The following is a 17817-nucleotide window of genomic DNA, read 5'->3' as shown; positions in this document are numbered from 1 at the left end:
GGGGAGGGAGGGAAAAAGAGGGAGAGAAACATCGATATGTGGTTGCCCCTTGTGTGCCCCCCACTGGGGACATGGCCCACAACCCAAGCATGTGCCCTGACTGGGAATTGAACCAGCGACCCTATGGTTCGCAGGCCCACACTCAATCCACTGAGCCACACCAGCCAGGGCCACCCCCACATTCTTAAACTAAACAGTACATATTTCTTAGTATGGAGGGAAATGAGTGCGGGTGGTAATGGTGTAAGAGAGGAACAGCGAGCTAAAGCTGGTGGCAAGAGAGTGGTAAGCTTGGGGATAGACCTTCACTTCAAGATTATGGCTCTGGCATCCTGAGAGTCTCTGACCACAGCTACATACATTGCACACCATGTTTGTTCACAAGTGCTATGAGGGGCTCTGGTGACACAGGCTGGCCACCTGAGACGTAGCCTCATGGACATGCCATTCTGATCAACTTCCGCAGGAGGCACAACTTTCCATGTAAAGTAAGAAGAAGATCAGGGCCCTCGAGTGTGACCAAATAAGGTCCTCCCTGAGGTCAGGCCAGCACAGCTGATATGGGAAAGATGAGTCTGCACCAGATGAAGGTAGTGAAACTGAAGAAGGGAGGAGGAAAACCCCAAGACAAAATCTGAACGACGACAACCGGTGGAAGACAGGCAAAGCCGGGGTGTGAAGTGGGGGAAATAAGGATGGACTTAGTCTTTCTCCCCCTCGAACTGCCGTATAAGTGATTGGCAGTTTCTTTAACACTCAGAAACCACATTAGTGTTGTGTGTATTCACAACAAAGTCCGTGACAAATTGCAACATAGATGATTATGAAATACCAAAGGAAAGGTTTATTTAGACAAGGTGTTTTTTTGTCTTTCAAGAAATTTTTCTTTTGATTTAAATAGTTCATAACATTCAACATATTTTCCGTCGTTTCGTTCCTTGGTGCTGTAATAGTGAAGGCCACTGCTGGTAGCGGCATAGGGTAGCTTCCTTGGACAGGTTCCACGGGCCTGTATTTGTGGGCAGAAAGCAGATTTTGTCAGCGGAGGGAATCGTTCTTTCTCTTAAATGAGCCAGTTTGTCTGTTTTTCTTTTATTTTAAAACAATTGGGTTATTTCTTTGGGAGACTGCTTCTATACAATCAAGGAAGAAAGATTTGCTAAAATTTTAGAGATCCTGGTAACTACTAACTCAATGATACTATTTGACCAGGACAGGGCTCCTTTTAAAGAAAGAAAAGAAACTTAATTGAAGTAACATAGAGCAATCATAAGTGTACAGCTTGATAAATTTCCACAAACTGTGTAAGCATTTAGATGAAAACCCAGAATACAAGAAGATTCCTTGTGACTTTTGAGTGGGCACTACCCCAGACTCAGGAATACCCTCTCTCCTGACTTGAAACACCATAGATTAATGTTTAGGGAGAGAGAAGGAGAGGGAGAGAAACATCAGTGTGTGGTTACCTCTCACGCACCCCTCACTGGGGACCTAGCCCATAACCCAGGCATGTGCCCTGACTGGGAATTGAACCAGCAACCCCTTGCTTTGCAGGCCTGCACTCAGTTCACTGAGCCACACCAGCCAGGGCAAATCCCTTTTTAATGTAGTCTTTTCTCTCAGATTCCCCCTGCAGGCAGCATGACAGAATGACTAAGAACTGTTTAGGTGGGAGTCCTGACCAACCAACAGCTGTGCAGCCAGGACAGATTTCTTACCTTGTTACAAAGCCTTGGTTTTCCCATCTGTAAAAAGGAGACAGTGGACGTAGCTTTCTCGCTGCATTGGGGAGATCAAATGAAATAATATATGTAAGAGCAACTTGGCACAAAGTAAAGACTGAGGGGTCTGACTGGGTGCCTCTTTCTTGGTCTATCAACCGTATTGTTTTCCAGAGATAATAGTTCTTATCTATTTTCCCCTTGTGCTGGAGCATTTTCTTTCAGCTAGGTATAATGTGATATTTTTGTTGGGTTGAAAAAAAGTTTTATGTCCTCCCTTTTTAATGCACAGAGTGGGTGAGGGGAACACCTGCCACCTCTGTCGGTGTGGGGGATTACTGAAATGGTAGCGGGCAGTCCGTGCCTCCTCTCCCTTCTCTCAGTAGCAGCACCAAGACCCTGAGCAATCCTTTCACTCCTTTGGGCCTCAGGGCCCATATCTATCAAGGTAAGGGCCTAGATCGAGTGGACTGTGAGGCCCTAGTCTAACTCTAATTGTTTCTCTGACAAGATGCTGAAAGTCAGATTCCTCACTACATTACACCTGCCGTGAAGGGACACGCCTGTTTTGCTTATCATCATACCCCCCACACCTCCAGGGTGCCTGGCCCGTAGAAGATGCTCAGCCATTGAATGACTGAAATCTTGACAAGGGTGGTGGTTCGTATTCACCAGGAGTTGTTGTCACAGCACCACTGGCTCTATGGGCCCTTCTTCTGTAACTCTGAACTTAAACTCAATGTTTCTAGTTGTAGAAAATGGTCATCAATGCAAATGTCGACTTTTTTAGCATTTCTTTCAAAGCTTAGGAATTCAAACTTCATGAATTTCTTAGGAGTTCATGATCCTTTCTCAATTTCAACTTCTGGCCGTGCTGTGTAGTCCTAGGTCTCTTGTCGTCATTCAGTAAGTCACCTGTGTGAAGGTAAATACTCTAGTTTTGAAAGCACAGTGTATAATTACACAATGTCATAGCACTGTCTGCAAGGTGCTATGCCATTTTCTTTATTTCTCAAGGCAGCGTCACGCACCTCATTTTCCAAAGGGAGAGAAAACTAAAAGCAAGGAGCATTCCTTGGGCTTCTGCATTCCCGCTTTAAACGTCTGTCACTGTCTTTGACTAAGGCGCGCCAGAGTCAGGCTCCTTTACACACCCTCTGGCCCAGCGGCCCCTTCAGAGAGCTGAGCCTTCTTTTTTACCACTCACAGGGCCCCTAATGGCTTTCCTACCAGTGATCTGTGAAACTTTCAATTCTCATCCCTGCTGTGTTCCATTCCCTTCTTTCTTATTTAAATGGTTATTCCTGGGGAAGAAATATTTATGACTGACATTGTGCCTAGCCCTGTAGGCTAGATGTGGTTAAGAATTAATTGGAAATATAATCCATTTAGTCACCTACTGTCTTAGTCCATTCAGGCTGCTATAACAAAATGCTGTAGATTGGGTGGCTTATAAAAAACAGAAATTTATTTCTCATAGTTTTAGAGGCTGGAAGTCTGAGATCAGGGGGCAAACACGGCCGAGTAAGGGCTCTCTTCTGGGTCTCAGACTCTAGCTGGCATCCTCCCGTGGCTCTGCCTGTATTACCTAGTTACCTTCCCAGGTTCCCTCACCTTCTAATACCATCACATCGGGCATTAGGACTTCAGCACGTGAATGGGGGGCGGGGGGCACAAACACTCAGAACATAGCTCTCGTCAGCTATTTCTTGAATTGCTCCTTATGTAGTGAACATAAGATTCCGGGTCTATGACAGTTTGGGGGTCACAAGAGGTATATAATTTAGAGCCAAAATGGTGAGGTACACACTAAGAGTAATGTGTAGATTTAAAGAAGTCAAGGAATCAGAATTACGGTCCTCATATCACTGTTCCAGAAGCCATTATAAAATTTTTCTTTCCAGGCACCTTTGGTGTTAGTCTCATCAGCAGAGCTGGTAATTTTTCTAATAATTTTACGAAAATGTCAAGGCATTTCTAAAACCTGAAATGAGAAAATTGAATAATACCATAATTGTTTACTTTCTAAACTTAGGTAAAACGGTGATTATAAGTTACTTTGTTTAGATAAAGTAAAAAAAGTAGACTTTTCAAAGACACAGAACCTTTGTTTACACTGAGGCATAATCCCCTTTACTTACTATTTTGCCAAAACTTTTATGGCAGAAGATTGGTAAGAGAAGAGGCCGAGACAAAGGGGCAGCGCCGAGAAGCACCAGAAATCAGGGAAGTGGCTTTCTGTGTCAAGCTGTCTGACTCTCTCCTCTCGTTTACTAACATTTTAACAAAAACAGGCTTAGCCATTTTCTGTGTCTGAATGTCTGAAAACATTTGATAACAATTGAGACTTGGCTGCCGTGATGTCACCATCAAAAAATCATGAGAGAGACTCTAATGACTTCTAAATATAATCTGCCAGTTCTGAACTTATTTCATGTATTCGGGAATAGCAGTTGGCATTATGTAGGAAAGAATTATGGAAACCTATCCTTTCCAGTCAGTCACTGGCAGGACTTTGCTGTATAAACTTGTCATCTGTGATAGACTCATCCATCTCATTTGTTCACTTCTGAGACCAGAATTCCGGGTTGGAGGAGGCACCGGCAACCCTGCCGACCTGAAGATCGTTCGGTCTTATCAGACTGAAAAGGGATGATTGTTTAGCCCTAAGTCTACTTAGTTTAATCGCTGAGAATTAACCAGCCTCCTGGAAATATTTTAGGAGTAAACACTGAGTCAAACAAAATTTTAGTGGGTTACCAGGGCACTGACTGTGGTTAGCTATTTAATGAGACCTTTGATACACTGGACAGTGACTGGCACAAAAGCTTGACCCATTCTCCCCCCTACCCCCACCACAAATAGCTGGACAAGGTAGCAATTCTCATCTAGAACCAGAAGAAAACAGCCCTCTTAGTGCAGCTTCTTTAGAGTTTGCCCTGCTTTGGGTAAAGGGCGTCCTCTAAAATGAGTTAGCTCCTAGGTAAGACAGAAAAGGCAAACCTGGTTTGGTTTGGCCACTGTACGTAAGTCACCTTGATTGGAAAAACTCGTTACTTTGCCCTCTTGGAAGCATGTATGGAATATGCAGTTGACTCCCAAACATAAAGCAGCAGCTGCATATGCTGTTTCATCGATGTAGGAAAAGTAATTGGCACCATCTAAGGAAAGATTGATAATAAAAACCTGCCCTTCCTGGCTGGTCACTAAGAAAGGTGGACATAAACACAAAGGTTTCTAGAGCATTTCCTGGATATATGTAGCTTTTCCTAGGTTGTGGCTTAGTTCTTTGTTGTATTCTTTTGCTTTTAAACTTTTTGAAATGCCCCTAAAGTTGAGTGTCTCTTCCTCAAACCCGATACTTAAGAGTTGCTTGAGAAAGGACTTTTAAAAAGTCATGTATTTAATTTGTAAATATGCCTCTATAATATGAAATGTATTTGCCAGAGGAATTTCAAGCCTTTGATAAGCTAATGTGTAATGTCTCCCAATATGTTTTTGGCTGTTTATTCCTTTTTGGATACAAAATTCTTCATGCCTGCAATTCTTGGCTTTCTATGACACTGCATTTGTGGGGTGGATGGGGGGGACCCTCACCTGCAGTATTTTTAAGGATTTCAGAGCCTCTGGGAAGCAAACTAACGCCAAAGAAATTTGGGAAAAAGACTTGGCTAATGAAAGTGTCAGATGATGGGTGATTTCTGAGCTTACAGAACATTTCATTGGTTTGAGATGGAAGGCCCTGTGTGTGAGTGTTTGACTTTCTCTGGCGTGTGGCCGGACATGAGTTCCAGAACAATCAGCCCATTCCAGGGTTTGCAGAAGGAAGCATTGTGCTCCCTGTTAACCGGCTGTCCTCGCTCTGTTCCTCCCTCCCCCCTCTTCTTGTTTCAGTGGTGCTTCATGCCCCACCGCCAACCAAGATCAAACGGGAGCTGCACAGCCCCTCCTCCGAGCTGTCATCCTGTAGCCACGAGCAGGCCCTCGGTGCTAACTATGGAGAAAAGTGCCTCTACAACTATTGGTAAGTGGAGCTGGAGAAGGCTGACCTGAAAGTAGCCTTCAAGCTGTTTCAAATATTACTCAGCAAGACACTCAGGATAGCACACCCCACCTTTCCCGGCAGTGTAGCCCTCCAGGTACAGACCCGTGCAGATGGGGCCTTTGTGCTGAGTATGAAGGGCAATACTGTTAAACCGGCTCTGGGGGGTTGGGGACTGAGTTGATGGGGCACTGAGCCCCCTAAGGGAAAAAACCTTGAGTACTGGGATATTTGATCTGTGGCTTCGAGGGAAGGAGTATGTGCTTCTTCATGTCTATCATATGTTAATGTGAACTTTAAGCACCAAAGAAGTAATCTTCGAATCAGAATATATGAAAAAGCCCTGATGCTTGTGCCCTTTACTTAAGAATATCCAGGCCCCAGGAATGAAGCTTTAATTTTAAATCACTCTTTGCTCTAGAAGTTAAACATAGATCTGCCTGAAAGGAGGGAGGAGAAGAGTTGTTAATTCAAGCGATGTTACAGCAGAAATTTTTCTTGAACAAAGATTCTGACTAATTTCTGGGAACCCTGGAATACTTGGGAGAGGGGCTAGAAAACTCCTCCCAATGCATAAATTCTCCCCTCATCCATCAACCTCTCCACACACATACATGGAGAATTCTGTTGGAAGGGGGGAGGAAGGAAACCGGAAGCAGAGGCTAAAATTATCTTTGAGAAGAATCACTAGAAGTGTTAAATAAGTCCCTGTGACGCAGCGTGTTTGTCACTTTTCAGAGGTACAAATATTCCCTCAGGGCTGCCAGCAATTTAACTATGTTAATGCTGTCATTTCCTGGCAACAAGGTCTGCACCGTTCTGCTGGACCTGGTGACCAAGCTAATGGCTTCATTGCAGCTTAATGGTTCCTTCTCTTTTTCTGTTTACAGTGCCTATGATAGGAAGCCTCCCTCTGGGTTCAAGCCATTAACCCCTCCTACTACCCCCCTGTCACCCACCCATCAGAATTCCCTATTTCCCCCACCTCAGGCAACTCTGCCCACCTCCGTGCACCCTGCTGCAACTGGCCCAGTACAAGGTGTGGGCCCTGCCCCCACCCCTCATTCGCTTCCAGACCCCGGACCACAGCAGCAAACCTTTGCGGTCCCCCGGCCACCACATCAGCCCCTGCAGATGCCAAAGATGATGCCTGAAAACCAGTATCCTTCGGAACAGAGGTGGGTGCTGATCTGGGCTTCCTTTGCCCCTCCCCATTTCCTCATAGGCAGAGGGGAGGCAGTTAGTCATATTTACCAGGTAACTGAAAGTTCTCATTCCCCTGAGGCATCTTGTGAGGTAAGACTAAGAGTAATATGAATATGACCTATTTATGTACATCGCCCTGTTCCTGAGGTACTCCAAATGGTTTGTAGACATTATGACATCCTTATGAAGTAGGAACGGGGAGATAACTGGTACTGTGACCCCATTACACAGCTAGGGAAAGAGTGGCTTTCCCAGAATGCACAGTCTGTTGACCCTCACTCGGAGAGATTTCCTGACTCCTCATTGGATACTAGAACTGAACTTTGGTTCATACCACCCATAAATACTTCATTAACACTTTACTTACATATTAGGGAAGATTGCTGAGTTATAGGAGGTATCATTACTCATCTGATTTAACAGATTTTAGTAGTTGGAGATTAACTAAGGCCCTCATTTATTTATTTATAACCACCTACTTTTGAGAGAGAAATCTCCTGGTTTCGCTCCAGGTAATACGGAAATTAAGGCACCATGAGTAACTGGCCCAGAGTCATTTATTCATCAAACCAACTAATGTGTGAAGGGAACCTACTCTGCCAACACCAAACTTGGGTCCCATTCTTCTAAGACTGTCATCTGCCGTGTTCTAGGGGATGCTTGTGGCCTTCCATTATGTAGGGTGTTTGGGGGGCTTTTTTTATTTCAAGTCTCTCTGGGATAAGGACATAATGTAGGCATGTAGTTGTCAGTTAAGTTACTAAGGACTGCAAGATGGTGACCATTGCATTTCCTTTCTATTTTTCTTGCTGTGCATTGGGTGGGTGTGAGGGCTAGAGGCAGGGAGGAGGGATGTTTGCGTCCTTCCCCAGGCCTGGTCCAACCCCAATGCCTCCCAGTGTTTACTCAAAGGTCACTTTCTTTACTTGTAGATGAAATGCAGAAAAACATTAGCACTCTTAATCTGGTTCTAGCCCCCTTGCCCCCTTGCTGTGAATGTTGCCATAAAGAACTACATAATTAGGGCGGTTAGTGTTTATTCCCTAGTGAGGCCAAATGTCACTAACACCAATGATACATAGGGCCCAAGGGGTGAGCCTCCACGGGGGCTGGCTCACTAGTGGGCCTCTGTTTGACAGAGAGCTCATCTAAAGGATGCAGCCACACTGAGCTTTTGCCAGTTATTACCTTGTTAACAGCCTTGCACTTTTTCAGGAGAATCTGGAAATTTGGATTTTCATGTAAAAATTCCAGGTTGCCTTTTTTAAAGTTGGCAAGTAATTCAAATTAAAAACAACAGTGACACTTTGCAGACTAAACAAAACCTCTCTGTGGGCAAAATTACCCTGCAGGCCTGCCAGTTTGTAAACTCAGGCCTGGATGCCATTTTAATTTCAATAGTTTTTTGATTTTGTGTTTTTAAACTTCATCCTCCTGATTTTCTGCAGGGATTATTAATTGAGGGGGAGGGATGGAGTGGGACATATATTCAGTATTTCAAATACTTAGTAAACTTTGTATTGGTTATACCATGTGTGAAGGAAAATTACTTCATGTTAAATCTTTTATTTTTACAGTTATGCACTGTTTAACCACAGATACATTCTGAGAAGTTTGTTGCTAGGCGATTGCGTCACTGTGCTAACATCACAGAGCGCACTTACGCAAACCTAGCTGGCATAGGCTCCTGTGCACCTAGGCAGTGTGGAATAGCCTACTGCTCCCATACTACAAACCCGGACTGCATGCTATTGTACTGAATACTGTAGGCAATGGTGACACGATGGTATTTGTGTATCTAAACTTAGACAAGGTACAGTAAAAATAAGGTATATAAGATAAAAAATGGTATATCTGCCTGGGCACTTACCCCGAGTAGCCCTTGCTGGGTTGGGAGTAGCTGTGGGGAGTCAGCGAGTGAGCGGTGGGTGGAGGCGAAGACCTGGGACACTGCTACGCGCTGCTGTAGACTTGACAAACGCTCTGATCTGTAAAACAACGTGAGATTAAATCAAGCACAGGAGAAATGATGCAATCAAGAGGCACAGTAAACACGAGATGTATGAAGCTGCTGCTGGTGTTAACGTGGCATCTGTTCACAACAAACTGCTTTTTTTATAAGTAGGAAGAGTGCACTCTAAAATAAGGGTAAAGAGTATAGTGTGTGTGTGTGTGTGTGTGTGTGTGTGTGTGTGTGTGTGTGTGTGTATATATATATAAACCAGGAGCAGCTGTTTATTGTTATTATCAAATGTTCTACTGTGTGCGTAATTGTACGTGCTGTACTTTCATCCGACTTGCAGCACAGTAGGTTTGCTGGCACCAGCGTCACCACCACATGTGAATAGTGTGTTGCACTGGAACGTGACAGTGGCCACACCATCACTAGATGATAGGAATTTTTTAGCTTTATTTTAATCTGACATGATCACCATCTTTTGTGTGGCCACCACATTATTGATGGAAACCATTATGCATCTCATGCTGTATTTCCCCTCAGTCCCTGTTTCTTACATGATTATGTCAGTGGTTAACTGGACTGGGGAGAAATCCCCCAATTCTGCTGGAGGTTATTTGCCCTGAGGCAGGCCTGGCAGACTGGGATCCTTCATCTCCATGGTAAAGTAGGTTTGTCTCCAGGGTACACAGCCTCCTCCCAAAAGGAAGAGGTTTGATCCCAGCAATTTATGAGATTCTGCCCTCAGGTATCCAAGGAGAAAGAGGCAGGAACCAAAAAGTAGCTTTTTCTTTTTGGAGGTGATTCCTCCCTGAAATTTGTCTGTCCAGCTTGGACATCCTTCCTCTTCCCCTCTGCCATTACGATGATGGCCAAATCTAACATAAAAAGACCTCACACACACACTGGGATGATACAGAGAGACTTGGGGAGAAGGGTGAAGTCCTGAATCGATAAGGAAAAACAACATGGGAGCAATTGGGCTTGTACACTGGAGCGCTGTAGTCTCAAAGTTGAGAGTGTGCAGGAGTTCCCACGGGGGCTTATTAAAAATGCAGATTTCTTGCTGCACCCCAGAGATTGATTTGGTGGGTCTGGAACAAGGACTGGATGTATTATTGTCACACTCGGAAAATCACGATCCAGCCCTTTCTTTCAACCCCATCCCTACTCCAACCCCCGTCCTTTTTTTTTTAAGTAACAAGTACTCAGTACTCTGAATTCTACTCTTATTGCCCTTGTCTATTACTAATGAGATAATGTGATCTCTGTGTAGTGCAAAATACATTTTAAAAAAAATGATTTTGCTTATAGATACTGGATAGCTCACAGAACATGAGACAAACTGAAATCCCTGGTCTGATTTTGTAAAAGTAATAGTAATTACAGCCATGTATGATAACAAGCTTAATAATCCCTCGCTTAGTAACCTTTATGCCTGCCCGAAAGTGGGGCAGATTACTCCTGTTAGTAACTGTAGTTTGTTCTCTGCTGATTTTTTGTTCAAATTAGAGGGGATATTACTTGAAAAACTAACCTCTTCAACCAAAATATACAGTATTTTGTGGGATAGAAGGAAATACAGTCTCTTTTGAGCCTTTTAACAGCTCTGTAAACAAGACAGAGTGAAAAAAACCTATTTTACAGTTAAGAAAATCAGGCCCAGAGTAGAGCTAAAGGACTTCCTAAAATGTCACGTAGCCAAAGGAAGGGTCCTGTATTTTGAAACCAAAACATTAACTTAGGCCGTCCATATGTTTTGGTTATGACTTTGAGGGGGGGAGGTTGCTAATATTCACTTATATCTACTGTGTAAGTGGCCCTGAGAAATCATTCTAACCTTGAACTGAATCCATTTCTTTACCTCTTAAACTACCAGAATGTTAGCCATCTCTTAGTCTAAAATCCTAGTAAGTTCCTCCGTCACTTACTAAACCCGTGCTGTAACACCTCTGTTTCGTCCTCACTGGGTGCCTTACCGCTTCAGGAGCGTAGAGTGCACCCTTTGAGGTTTAAAAATCATGATGTAGACCCCCTTTTTTAGACCACATTCAGCCCAGTATCTTACTTGTCTTCATTATGTGTATTGACGTAGTGATGGTAGTTTCCTAAGATTATATTTTGAACAACTAAAATATAATCTAGTCAAAAGTACATTCTTAATGTTTTATACAATCTTAGTATATAATTATTCACAACTCAAAATTTATTTTTAGAAGATAAATACTTGTTTGCAAGCATGATTTATATTTGTGATTTCCTCTCCTCAAGGAGGGAAAAAAAACATGTAATTTGGCATGTTGAGACATGTTCCATTCATCCTTAAAGACCACAGCTGCTTCTTGAAGAGGAGTGCCTTCCGTTCAGCCAGCCCAGTCTCACACGTTTTTCGCCGTGCTGTCCACCATGTTTATGTGGGCTCGGTGCTGGAACTTGGAAAATATTCTTACATTATGCCCCTAGTACTGGCCAGATGTGTTTTTGCCTTCTACTATACCCTTTCTCATTACATCTTGGGTCTCCGCAAGTCAACTGAAGAGGTTCCACTAAGAAATAACATCATCTAAGGTTTTTGGAATACACTGCTCTCTCGCTCACTTGGTATCAAGGAGCAAAAATTCAAGAAAAGACAAAATTTTAAAAAATACTGCCACCAGTGGAAAAGTCCTCTGCTTCTTGGTGCACCCTGAAGGCATTAGTATTGCAATAGGCTGTCCTGCTGAAATGACAGTCAGAATACAGTGCCCCAGAGTAATCTAGAAAGGATCAGGCATCTTCTGAAGGGGCTTCCTAACCTGCTTACGTTCTCCCTCATTGATTATGATCAAAGCTTCAAAGCTTAAAAGGGTGAGCTTAACTCTTACAAAATTGTGATTTAGTAGGTCATTCTCTAAAGACACTGGATAGATTAAGAGAGTTAATAAATTCAAGTTTTTCTATTGTTTCTAGTCTCTCCCTTAAAGTCCATCCCTGATAAAGTGCTGCTCATTTTTTATTTGTAGCTTTTAGAGAGGGAAGACCTTGACTGAGTCACATTTGTATCCTGGTCTGGGATGAAGTGAATGTGTCTGGTGCATCTTTTCTCCACGCAGTCTTGCTAATAGCACGTTAGGTATGGCAGCTCAAACTCGCTTTGGGATCCGAAACTGAGTTTCACAGATGCTTAATGGAACCTTCTTTAACAGACTCAATAATGTACTTCTAATGGTTGGAGTGAGGGTGTTTTTAGTTCTGAATCTTAAAGAGAGCCTGTTTTTAGCATTTCACCATGTTTACTGTAGGGGGGTTTTTTGTTACTTTTTATTTAAGATAAAAGAAATTTCCTTCTATCCCTGGTTTACTGAGAGTTTTTAATATAATGGTATTGAATTTTACCAAATACCTTTTCTCCCTCTGTTGAGATGATCAAAGGAATTTCCTCCTTTAATTCCTTACTGCAGAGAGTTAATTGATTTATATGGAACCAACCTTGTATTCTTGTGATAAACCTAACTTACCTGTTATGTATTTTCTTTTGCACATTGCTGGACTTTGTTTTCCCGTATATATTTAGGATGTCTGTATCCCTTAACTGAGAATAATGTATACTTTTTCTTGCATTGTCCTTCTTGAGTTTTAGCATTGAGATGATACTCATCAAATGAGTAGAGGGTGTCCTCCTTTTTATATATTCTGGAATAGTTCGTGTGAAATTGGCATTCTTTATGCCTTGAATGTTTTAGAAGAATTTATCAGTAAAACCATTTAGGCCTAATATTATCTTTGTGGGAAGATGTTTAATTACTGATTCAGCATCTTCACCATTTATAGTCTTGTTCTGAGATTTCTATTTAGTTGAGTGAATTTAATAAATTATTTTTTCTAGGAATTTTTCCATTTTGTGAGTTTTTTAATTAACTGGCATAAAGTTGTTTATAATGTTTTCTTTAAAAAAAAAATCCTCTATAGCATCTGCCGCAATCCCCTTTTCATGTTTGATAATTATCTAGACCTTTTTTTCTCTCTTAGTCTTGGCAGACAATTATCATTCATCTTTACAACAAATTAACTTTGGCTTTACTTGTCCTCTCTATTGGATGTTTTCTATTTCATTGATTTTTGCTTTTACTAAAATACCTGAGTTTTATTTTCTTTCAGTTTATTGTTTTTCTTTCTCTGGCTTCTTTGGTTGGATGATTAGCACATTCATTTAGAGCTTTTTTCTTTATAATATGCGTATAAACATATAGCCAAATAAAACTTCTGTAAGACTGGGTGATCATCCATTTCATTTTTCCCTGTTCGCTTATGGTTCGTGTCTTGTCTCGGCGTAATTGCTAATAGCCGCCCCTTTTATTCCCAAAAGTATCCTGGTTGGGACAGTCAATTATTTCTCCCTGCCCAAATGCTGCTTAAGCTGTACCCCACACGTTCCGATTTGTGGTGTTCTAAAAATTCAGTTCCAACTGTTTTCTGTTGTTTCTCTCAGTCTTGACGTTCTTTAAAAATGTTTCTTAATTTCCAACCATATGAGAGTTTTCTACTTGCCTGGACTATATGATTTTTATTTAAATGTCCTCAAGACAGTATTTAAAAACAATTATAGAAATAACTGTAGAAACAGCATAGGCCAGTGGCTCTGGAGTTGGACAGACAGGCCTGGGATTGAATGCCAGCTCTGCTACTTCCTATCTGTATGACCTCAGGCAGAAGTCAGCTTCTCTGAGTGTTGGTTCCTTTGTCTTCCTGCTGAAAATGGAGAATAGTAGATACCATATAGTATCATTGGGTGGATTAAATGAAATCATTGGCACAGAGAAGGTACTTATTAAATGTTAACTTCTATGACAATTTGGCTTTTTCAAAATCACTTCTATATTTCATGAAGGAAACTATGCTTAAGGAAACTTCCTAAAATGATATGGATACAATTTTAGAAATTACAAGTTTTGAAAATGTAAAAAGCACTCTTTATTCCTAGTCATTTTTCTTTATCATCAGACTTTTTAATGTTGTACATATAAAACTAATAGTTTCACTATTTTATACTGGGGGTATCTCATATTTACATCACCTTCCTTCGTCCATATTTGATCTTGAGTAATCAAACAAGCTTCTCGGCCTTTAAAGTTTTATCACTGAGTGTTTTATCGCCACTTTGAGTCTGAGCAGAGCTGCCAGGCCTCACGGAGCCCTGAGAGCTGTTTCTGAGATCTTTGGTGTGCTTTTAGAGACTATGTTTGGGTTCTGTTTTGCAACGGTGTCTGGCTCTTGGCATATGGCAGGAAAAATAAAAGTTGGGTAGCACATTGCCACCTGGAATATAAATCAGCATTCTCAAGCCGTGGCCGGGTGGCTCAGTTGACTGAAGTATAGTCTCACACATCAGAAGATTGTGGATTCAATCCCCTGTCAGGGTGCCTACCAATCTATGATTCTTCTTCATATCAATGTTTCTCTTTCTTCCTCTCCACCCCGACCCAGTCCCACCCTCTTCCTCTTTCTCTAAAATCAATAAACATATCCTCAGGTGTGAGGATTTAAAATATATGTATATATAAATAATAAATCAGCATTCTGAGAAAGGAAACTGGATATTGGGTAGGCAACTAGTGGACTCCATGTTTTGTGTGTGTGATAATATTCTCTCCCAATTCCTTAAGACATTTCCCTGCATTTGCCTAACTTCTGAATTTGACTTGTGGGCTGGGGGAAGGTACAGTTGATGGTGATGTTTGAAGGTAATGTATATCAAGAACCTAGCAGAGTGCTGGGCCCTGTTTCATGAATTCTCTTATATAATCTTTACACAGACTTCTGGGCAGGTATCCTGGTTGTCCTTATTTTAGTGAGGAAGAAACTGAGGCTCAGAGCAGTTACACAGCTCACCCAAGGTCACACAGCTCCTAAGTGGTAAAGATTGGATTTCAGCCTACGATGTTCCGACTTCACAGCCAGAGCCTCTTACCCAGCTATGTGGCGTCTCTATTTTCTGTCTTCTCTTACCCTTAACGGAAACATGAAGTACTTGGTGTTGGTGTCTTAGCTGATCTTATGTATCATCTCTCAGCTGGCCTCCGAACCGTCACTGCTTCACCTGGCACCCACAGCCGCTGTGTAGCCTTCATGGAATCCACCCTTTTCTCCTTTTTTCCTCCAAGCATTGTGTTTACTGTGTGTGTTGGCAGCAGAAACAGAAAAGGAAATGCAGAAAAAGCATCTAACGGTTTTCATAACGTAAACCAAATGTTGGTAGCGTGGGTGAGCTCTTGGGAGGAAAGGCGCTATATAAATCTGACAAATAAATAAATAACTGGTTCTTTAAATAAACTGGCACTGAAAAAGCCTTAATCTGTAACGTATTGAATTTAGGCTCCCTCGGTAGTCAGAAGTCTCCTTTTGCTCATCAACTGTGAGTTCACTGTGGCCTGAGTTCTGTTGGGAAAAGAGTGTCGGGGTGGGGAGTGGAGGGCGTGGGGGAGGGGGAAGAGGTTTGTTAGGGACCCGGCTGCTCTTCCACTGAAAACGATTGCCTGCCTCAGTAAACAACAGGCATCTTTGTCATAACTGTATTGTGTATACAACACATTCTTAGACACTTCAAAAGGACTGCAGGCAGGGGAAGGGAGTTCAAATGAAGGTCAGTGAGTAAAGTTCATAGAATGTATTTTGAGGAGAAGAACTGAATTACTTTACTAATCTCTGCAAATAAAAGCCATTATCAGCAGCAAGCTTTGAGAGAATCTTTCTTCCCAATACGTTGATTTTGTGACCTACCCTGTAGGTCCCCTTTACTACTTCTACTCCCTCAAAACAAACCAAGACAGAACAGCCCCAATTATAGAATCTGTCTGTGGATCTCAGGCCCCTGAGTTTCATGAATCCTCAAAGTTACACTGGGAGGAGGGGAGGCGGGTGCAGGCCAGTGCCCATGTGGAAGTGCCCTTTCCTGGAGGGGCTGTACCAGGACAGCTCTAGAGTTTCATTCTGGAAGATGAGAAGCTGAGCACTGAGCGGAAGTGGAGCGATAGGGCCTGCCAGCTGCAGGGGCTCTGGTTACAGAACTGAGTGGTCCCTGCCATCTCAGAGCCATCAAAGGAAGTGATGTGTGGAGGTCACCTTTGAAGGTGCTAAGATGGTGGCAGAGGGGAAAGCTAGAGAGCCAGGGCCCTTATTACTGGTCATTCCTGCTAGTATAAGCTTTGGGTACTTTATAAAAATAAGGCCTTAAGAATATCTTCATCTTTCTTTTCGGCCCACTGCTTCAAAATTTTCTTTAAAAATTCAGGTTTTGTGTGTGCTGCTGGTGCCTATATTTTAAATGTCAAGTCTAACCCCAAGTTTCAGTTTTACACTTCTTCAAAGACTATACAAGTTTTTCCTTAAATAACAGCAACCTAGAAAATCTCATTTCTGTGAAGTTCCACTGTAATGCATTCAGTACCTCAGTGAAAGGCTCTCAACCCAGTCAGCCTTATATAGTTTTAAAAACGTATTTAATATATTGGCTGGGTAGATTCTGATGCTTTTAGTGTCTGGGATAAAAGGATAAATACATGTAAAATTGTGTGGTGATCTTTATGTTATAAAGCAGTCTCAGGGTAAAGCAATCTTAGGGCTCTACTTCTGATGGGGTAGTGAAGACGCAGAGAGCCGTGATGTACCCCGATCTAAATGGTGCTTTATCTGCACCCAATCTCTTCAGTTTAAGGTTTTAAATCTCGACATCCTGAAATCTGTTGGCCACCTGTTGCCACAGATTGATTCAAATCAAGCTATTAATAGGATTCAAGCTAAAAGTAGAGAGTGAGACCTTACTATTACAGGATTATGTTGTTGATTTTAAAAACTCACTGAAATTAGTTCTAAAGTCCTTTACTTTTTTCCCAGAACCTTGGCTCGTATTTTCTACCTCAGGGCATATATTTACAAATGCTTTTCTTTATACACACAGATCAGTGCCTAATGCATGTTTCATGAATTGAAGTCTCACACTGAGGGTTACCTTCACTACCTCCTGCACCCCCTCTCCTGACGTCCACCCCAGGCTGTCAGTGATACAGCTGTGTCAGAAACCGTGCTTTTGTAGACGTGATTTTATTTCATCATTGCAGTAGCACTTGTATGGATGATACATCCCCATGTTACAGATGAGGAAACTGAAACCAAGACAGTTTGCCCTCCACCACCTCCCCAAGTGCGTGGCTTCACTCAGGACCTCAGGCTTTCCTGTTACCACACTGCCTTCCCCGCAGGGCAGGGGCAGGGGCACTCATCTGGATTTCCCTGACAGCTAAAGGATGTTAATGGTACTCATTAAATAACAATAGCAAAAGGCTTTTATTGTTCTGTCTTATTATAAAACAATGCATGTTTATTAAACTGTTGATGAGCAAAAGAAGAAAATCACCTAAAATCACCACCACCCAAAGATAAGCAATATGAACATTTAAGTAAAATCTTTCCAGGATTTTATATAACACCATAAATACTGGTTTTTATTTTTGCAAAAATGTGATGCTCTTTGCATTCTTTCACAGCCTGCCTTAATATAACAAAAATACCTTTGCAGGTCCTTACATATCTGTATATTGCATCATATTTGATAATTCAACTAAATGGCTATATTACCCCATCCTTAGCCAGGTCCCTTGTTAGACATTTGTACTGGTGACCATCTTTGCAGTATAATCTAATCACCTCTATGATTTCCGTGCTTTTTACCTGCCAGGCACAGATTTATTAAGTGCCTGCTTATCTTCTCTCCTCGTGATCACTGATGAAGTTGAACTTGTTGTTTGTTTCTGTCAGTGTTCCTTCGTTAGTGACTTTTCTCAATTTATGGCCTTTACCCATTTTTTCTGTTGGGATGTCACCTTTTGTTGATTTTTTAAAGCCCTTTCGGTCAACAA

The 17817-nt window shown here is 42.1% G+C and overlaps 1 protein-coding gene across 1 annotated transcript in view; it reads left to right on the top strand.

Moving 5' to 3' along the window:
- Positions 1-17817, top strand: part of ETV5 (ETS variant transcription factor 5) — a 55856-nt gene that overhangs the window by 19820 nt on the left and 18219 nt on the right. Inside the window, exons 6-7 of the mRNA XM_053917746.2 lie at positions 5616-5745; positions 6654-6941. Of these exons, the coding sequence (XP_053773721.1) occupies positions 5616-5745; positions 6654-6941 (418 nt within the window). The remainder of the gene's footprint in view (positions 1-5615; positions 5746-6653; positions 6942-17817) is intronic.

This window comes from Desmodus rotundus, unplaced genomic scaffold (assembly GCF_022682495.2).
Source record: "Desmodus rotundus isolate HL8 unplaced genomic scaffold, HLdesRot8A.1 manual_scaffold_181, whole genome shotgun sequence".
Lineage (NCBI taxonomy): Eukaryota > Metazoa > Chordata > Mammalia > Chiroptera > Phyllostomidae > Desmodus > Desmodus rotundus.
The sequence above is the reverse complement of the archived record's forward strand: the minus strand, read 5'-3'. Positions and strand labels throughout refer to the sequence as shown.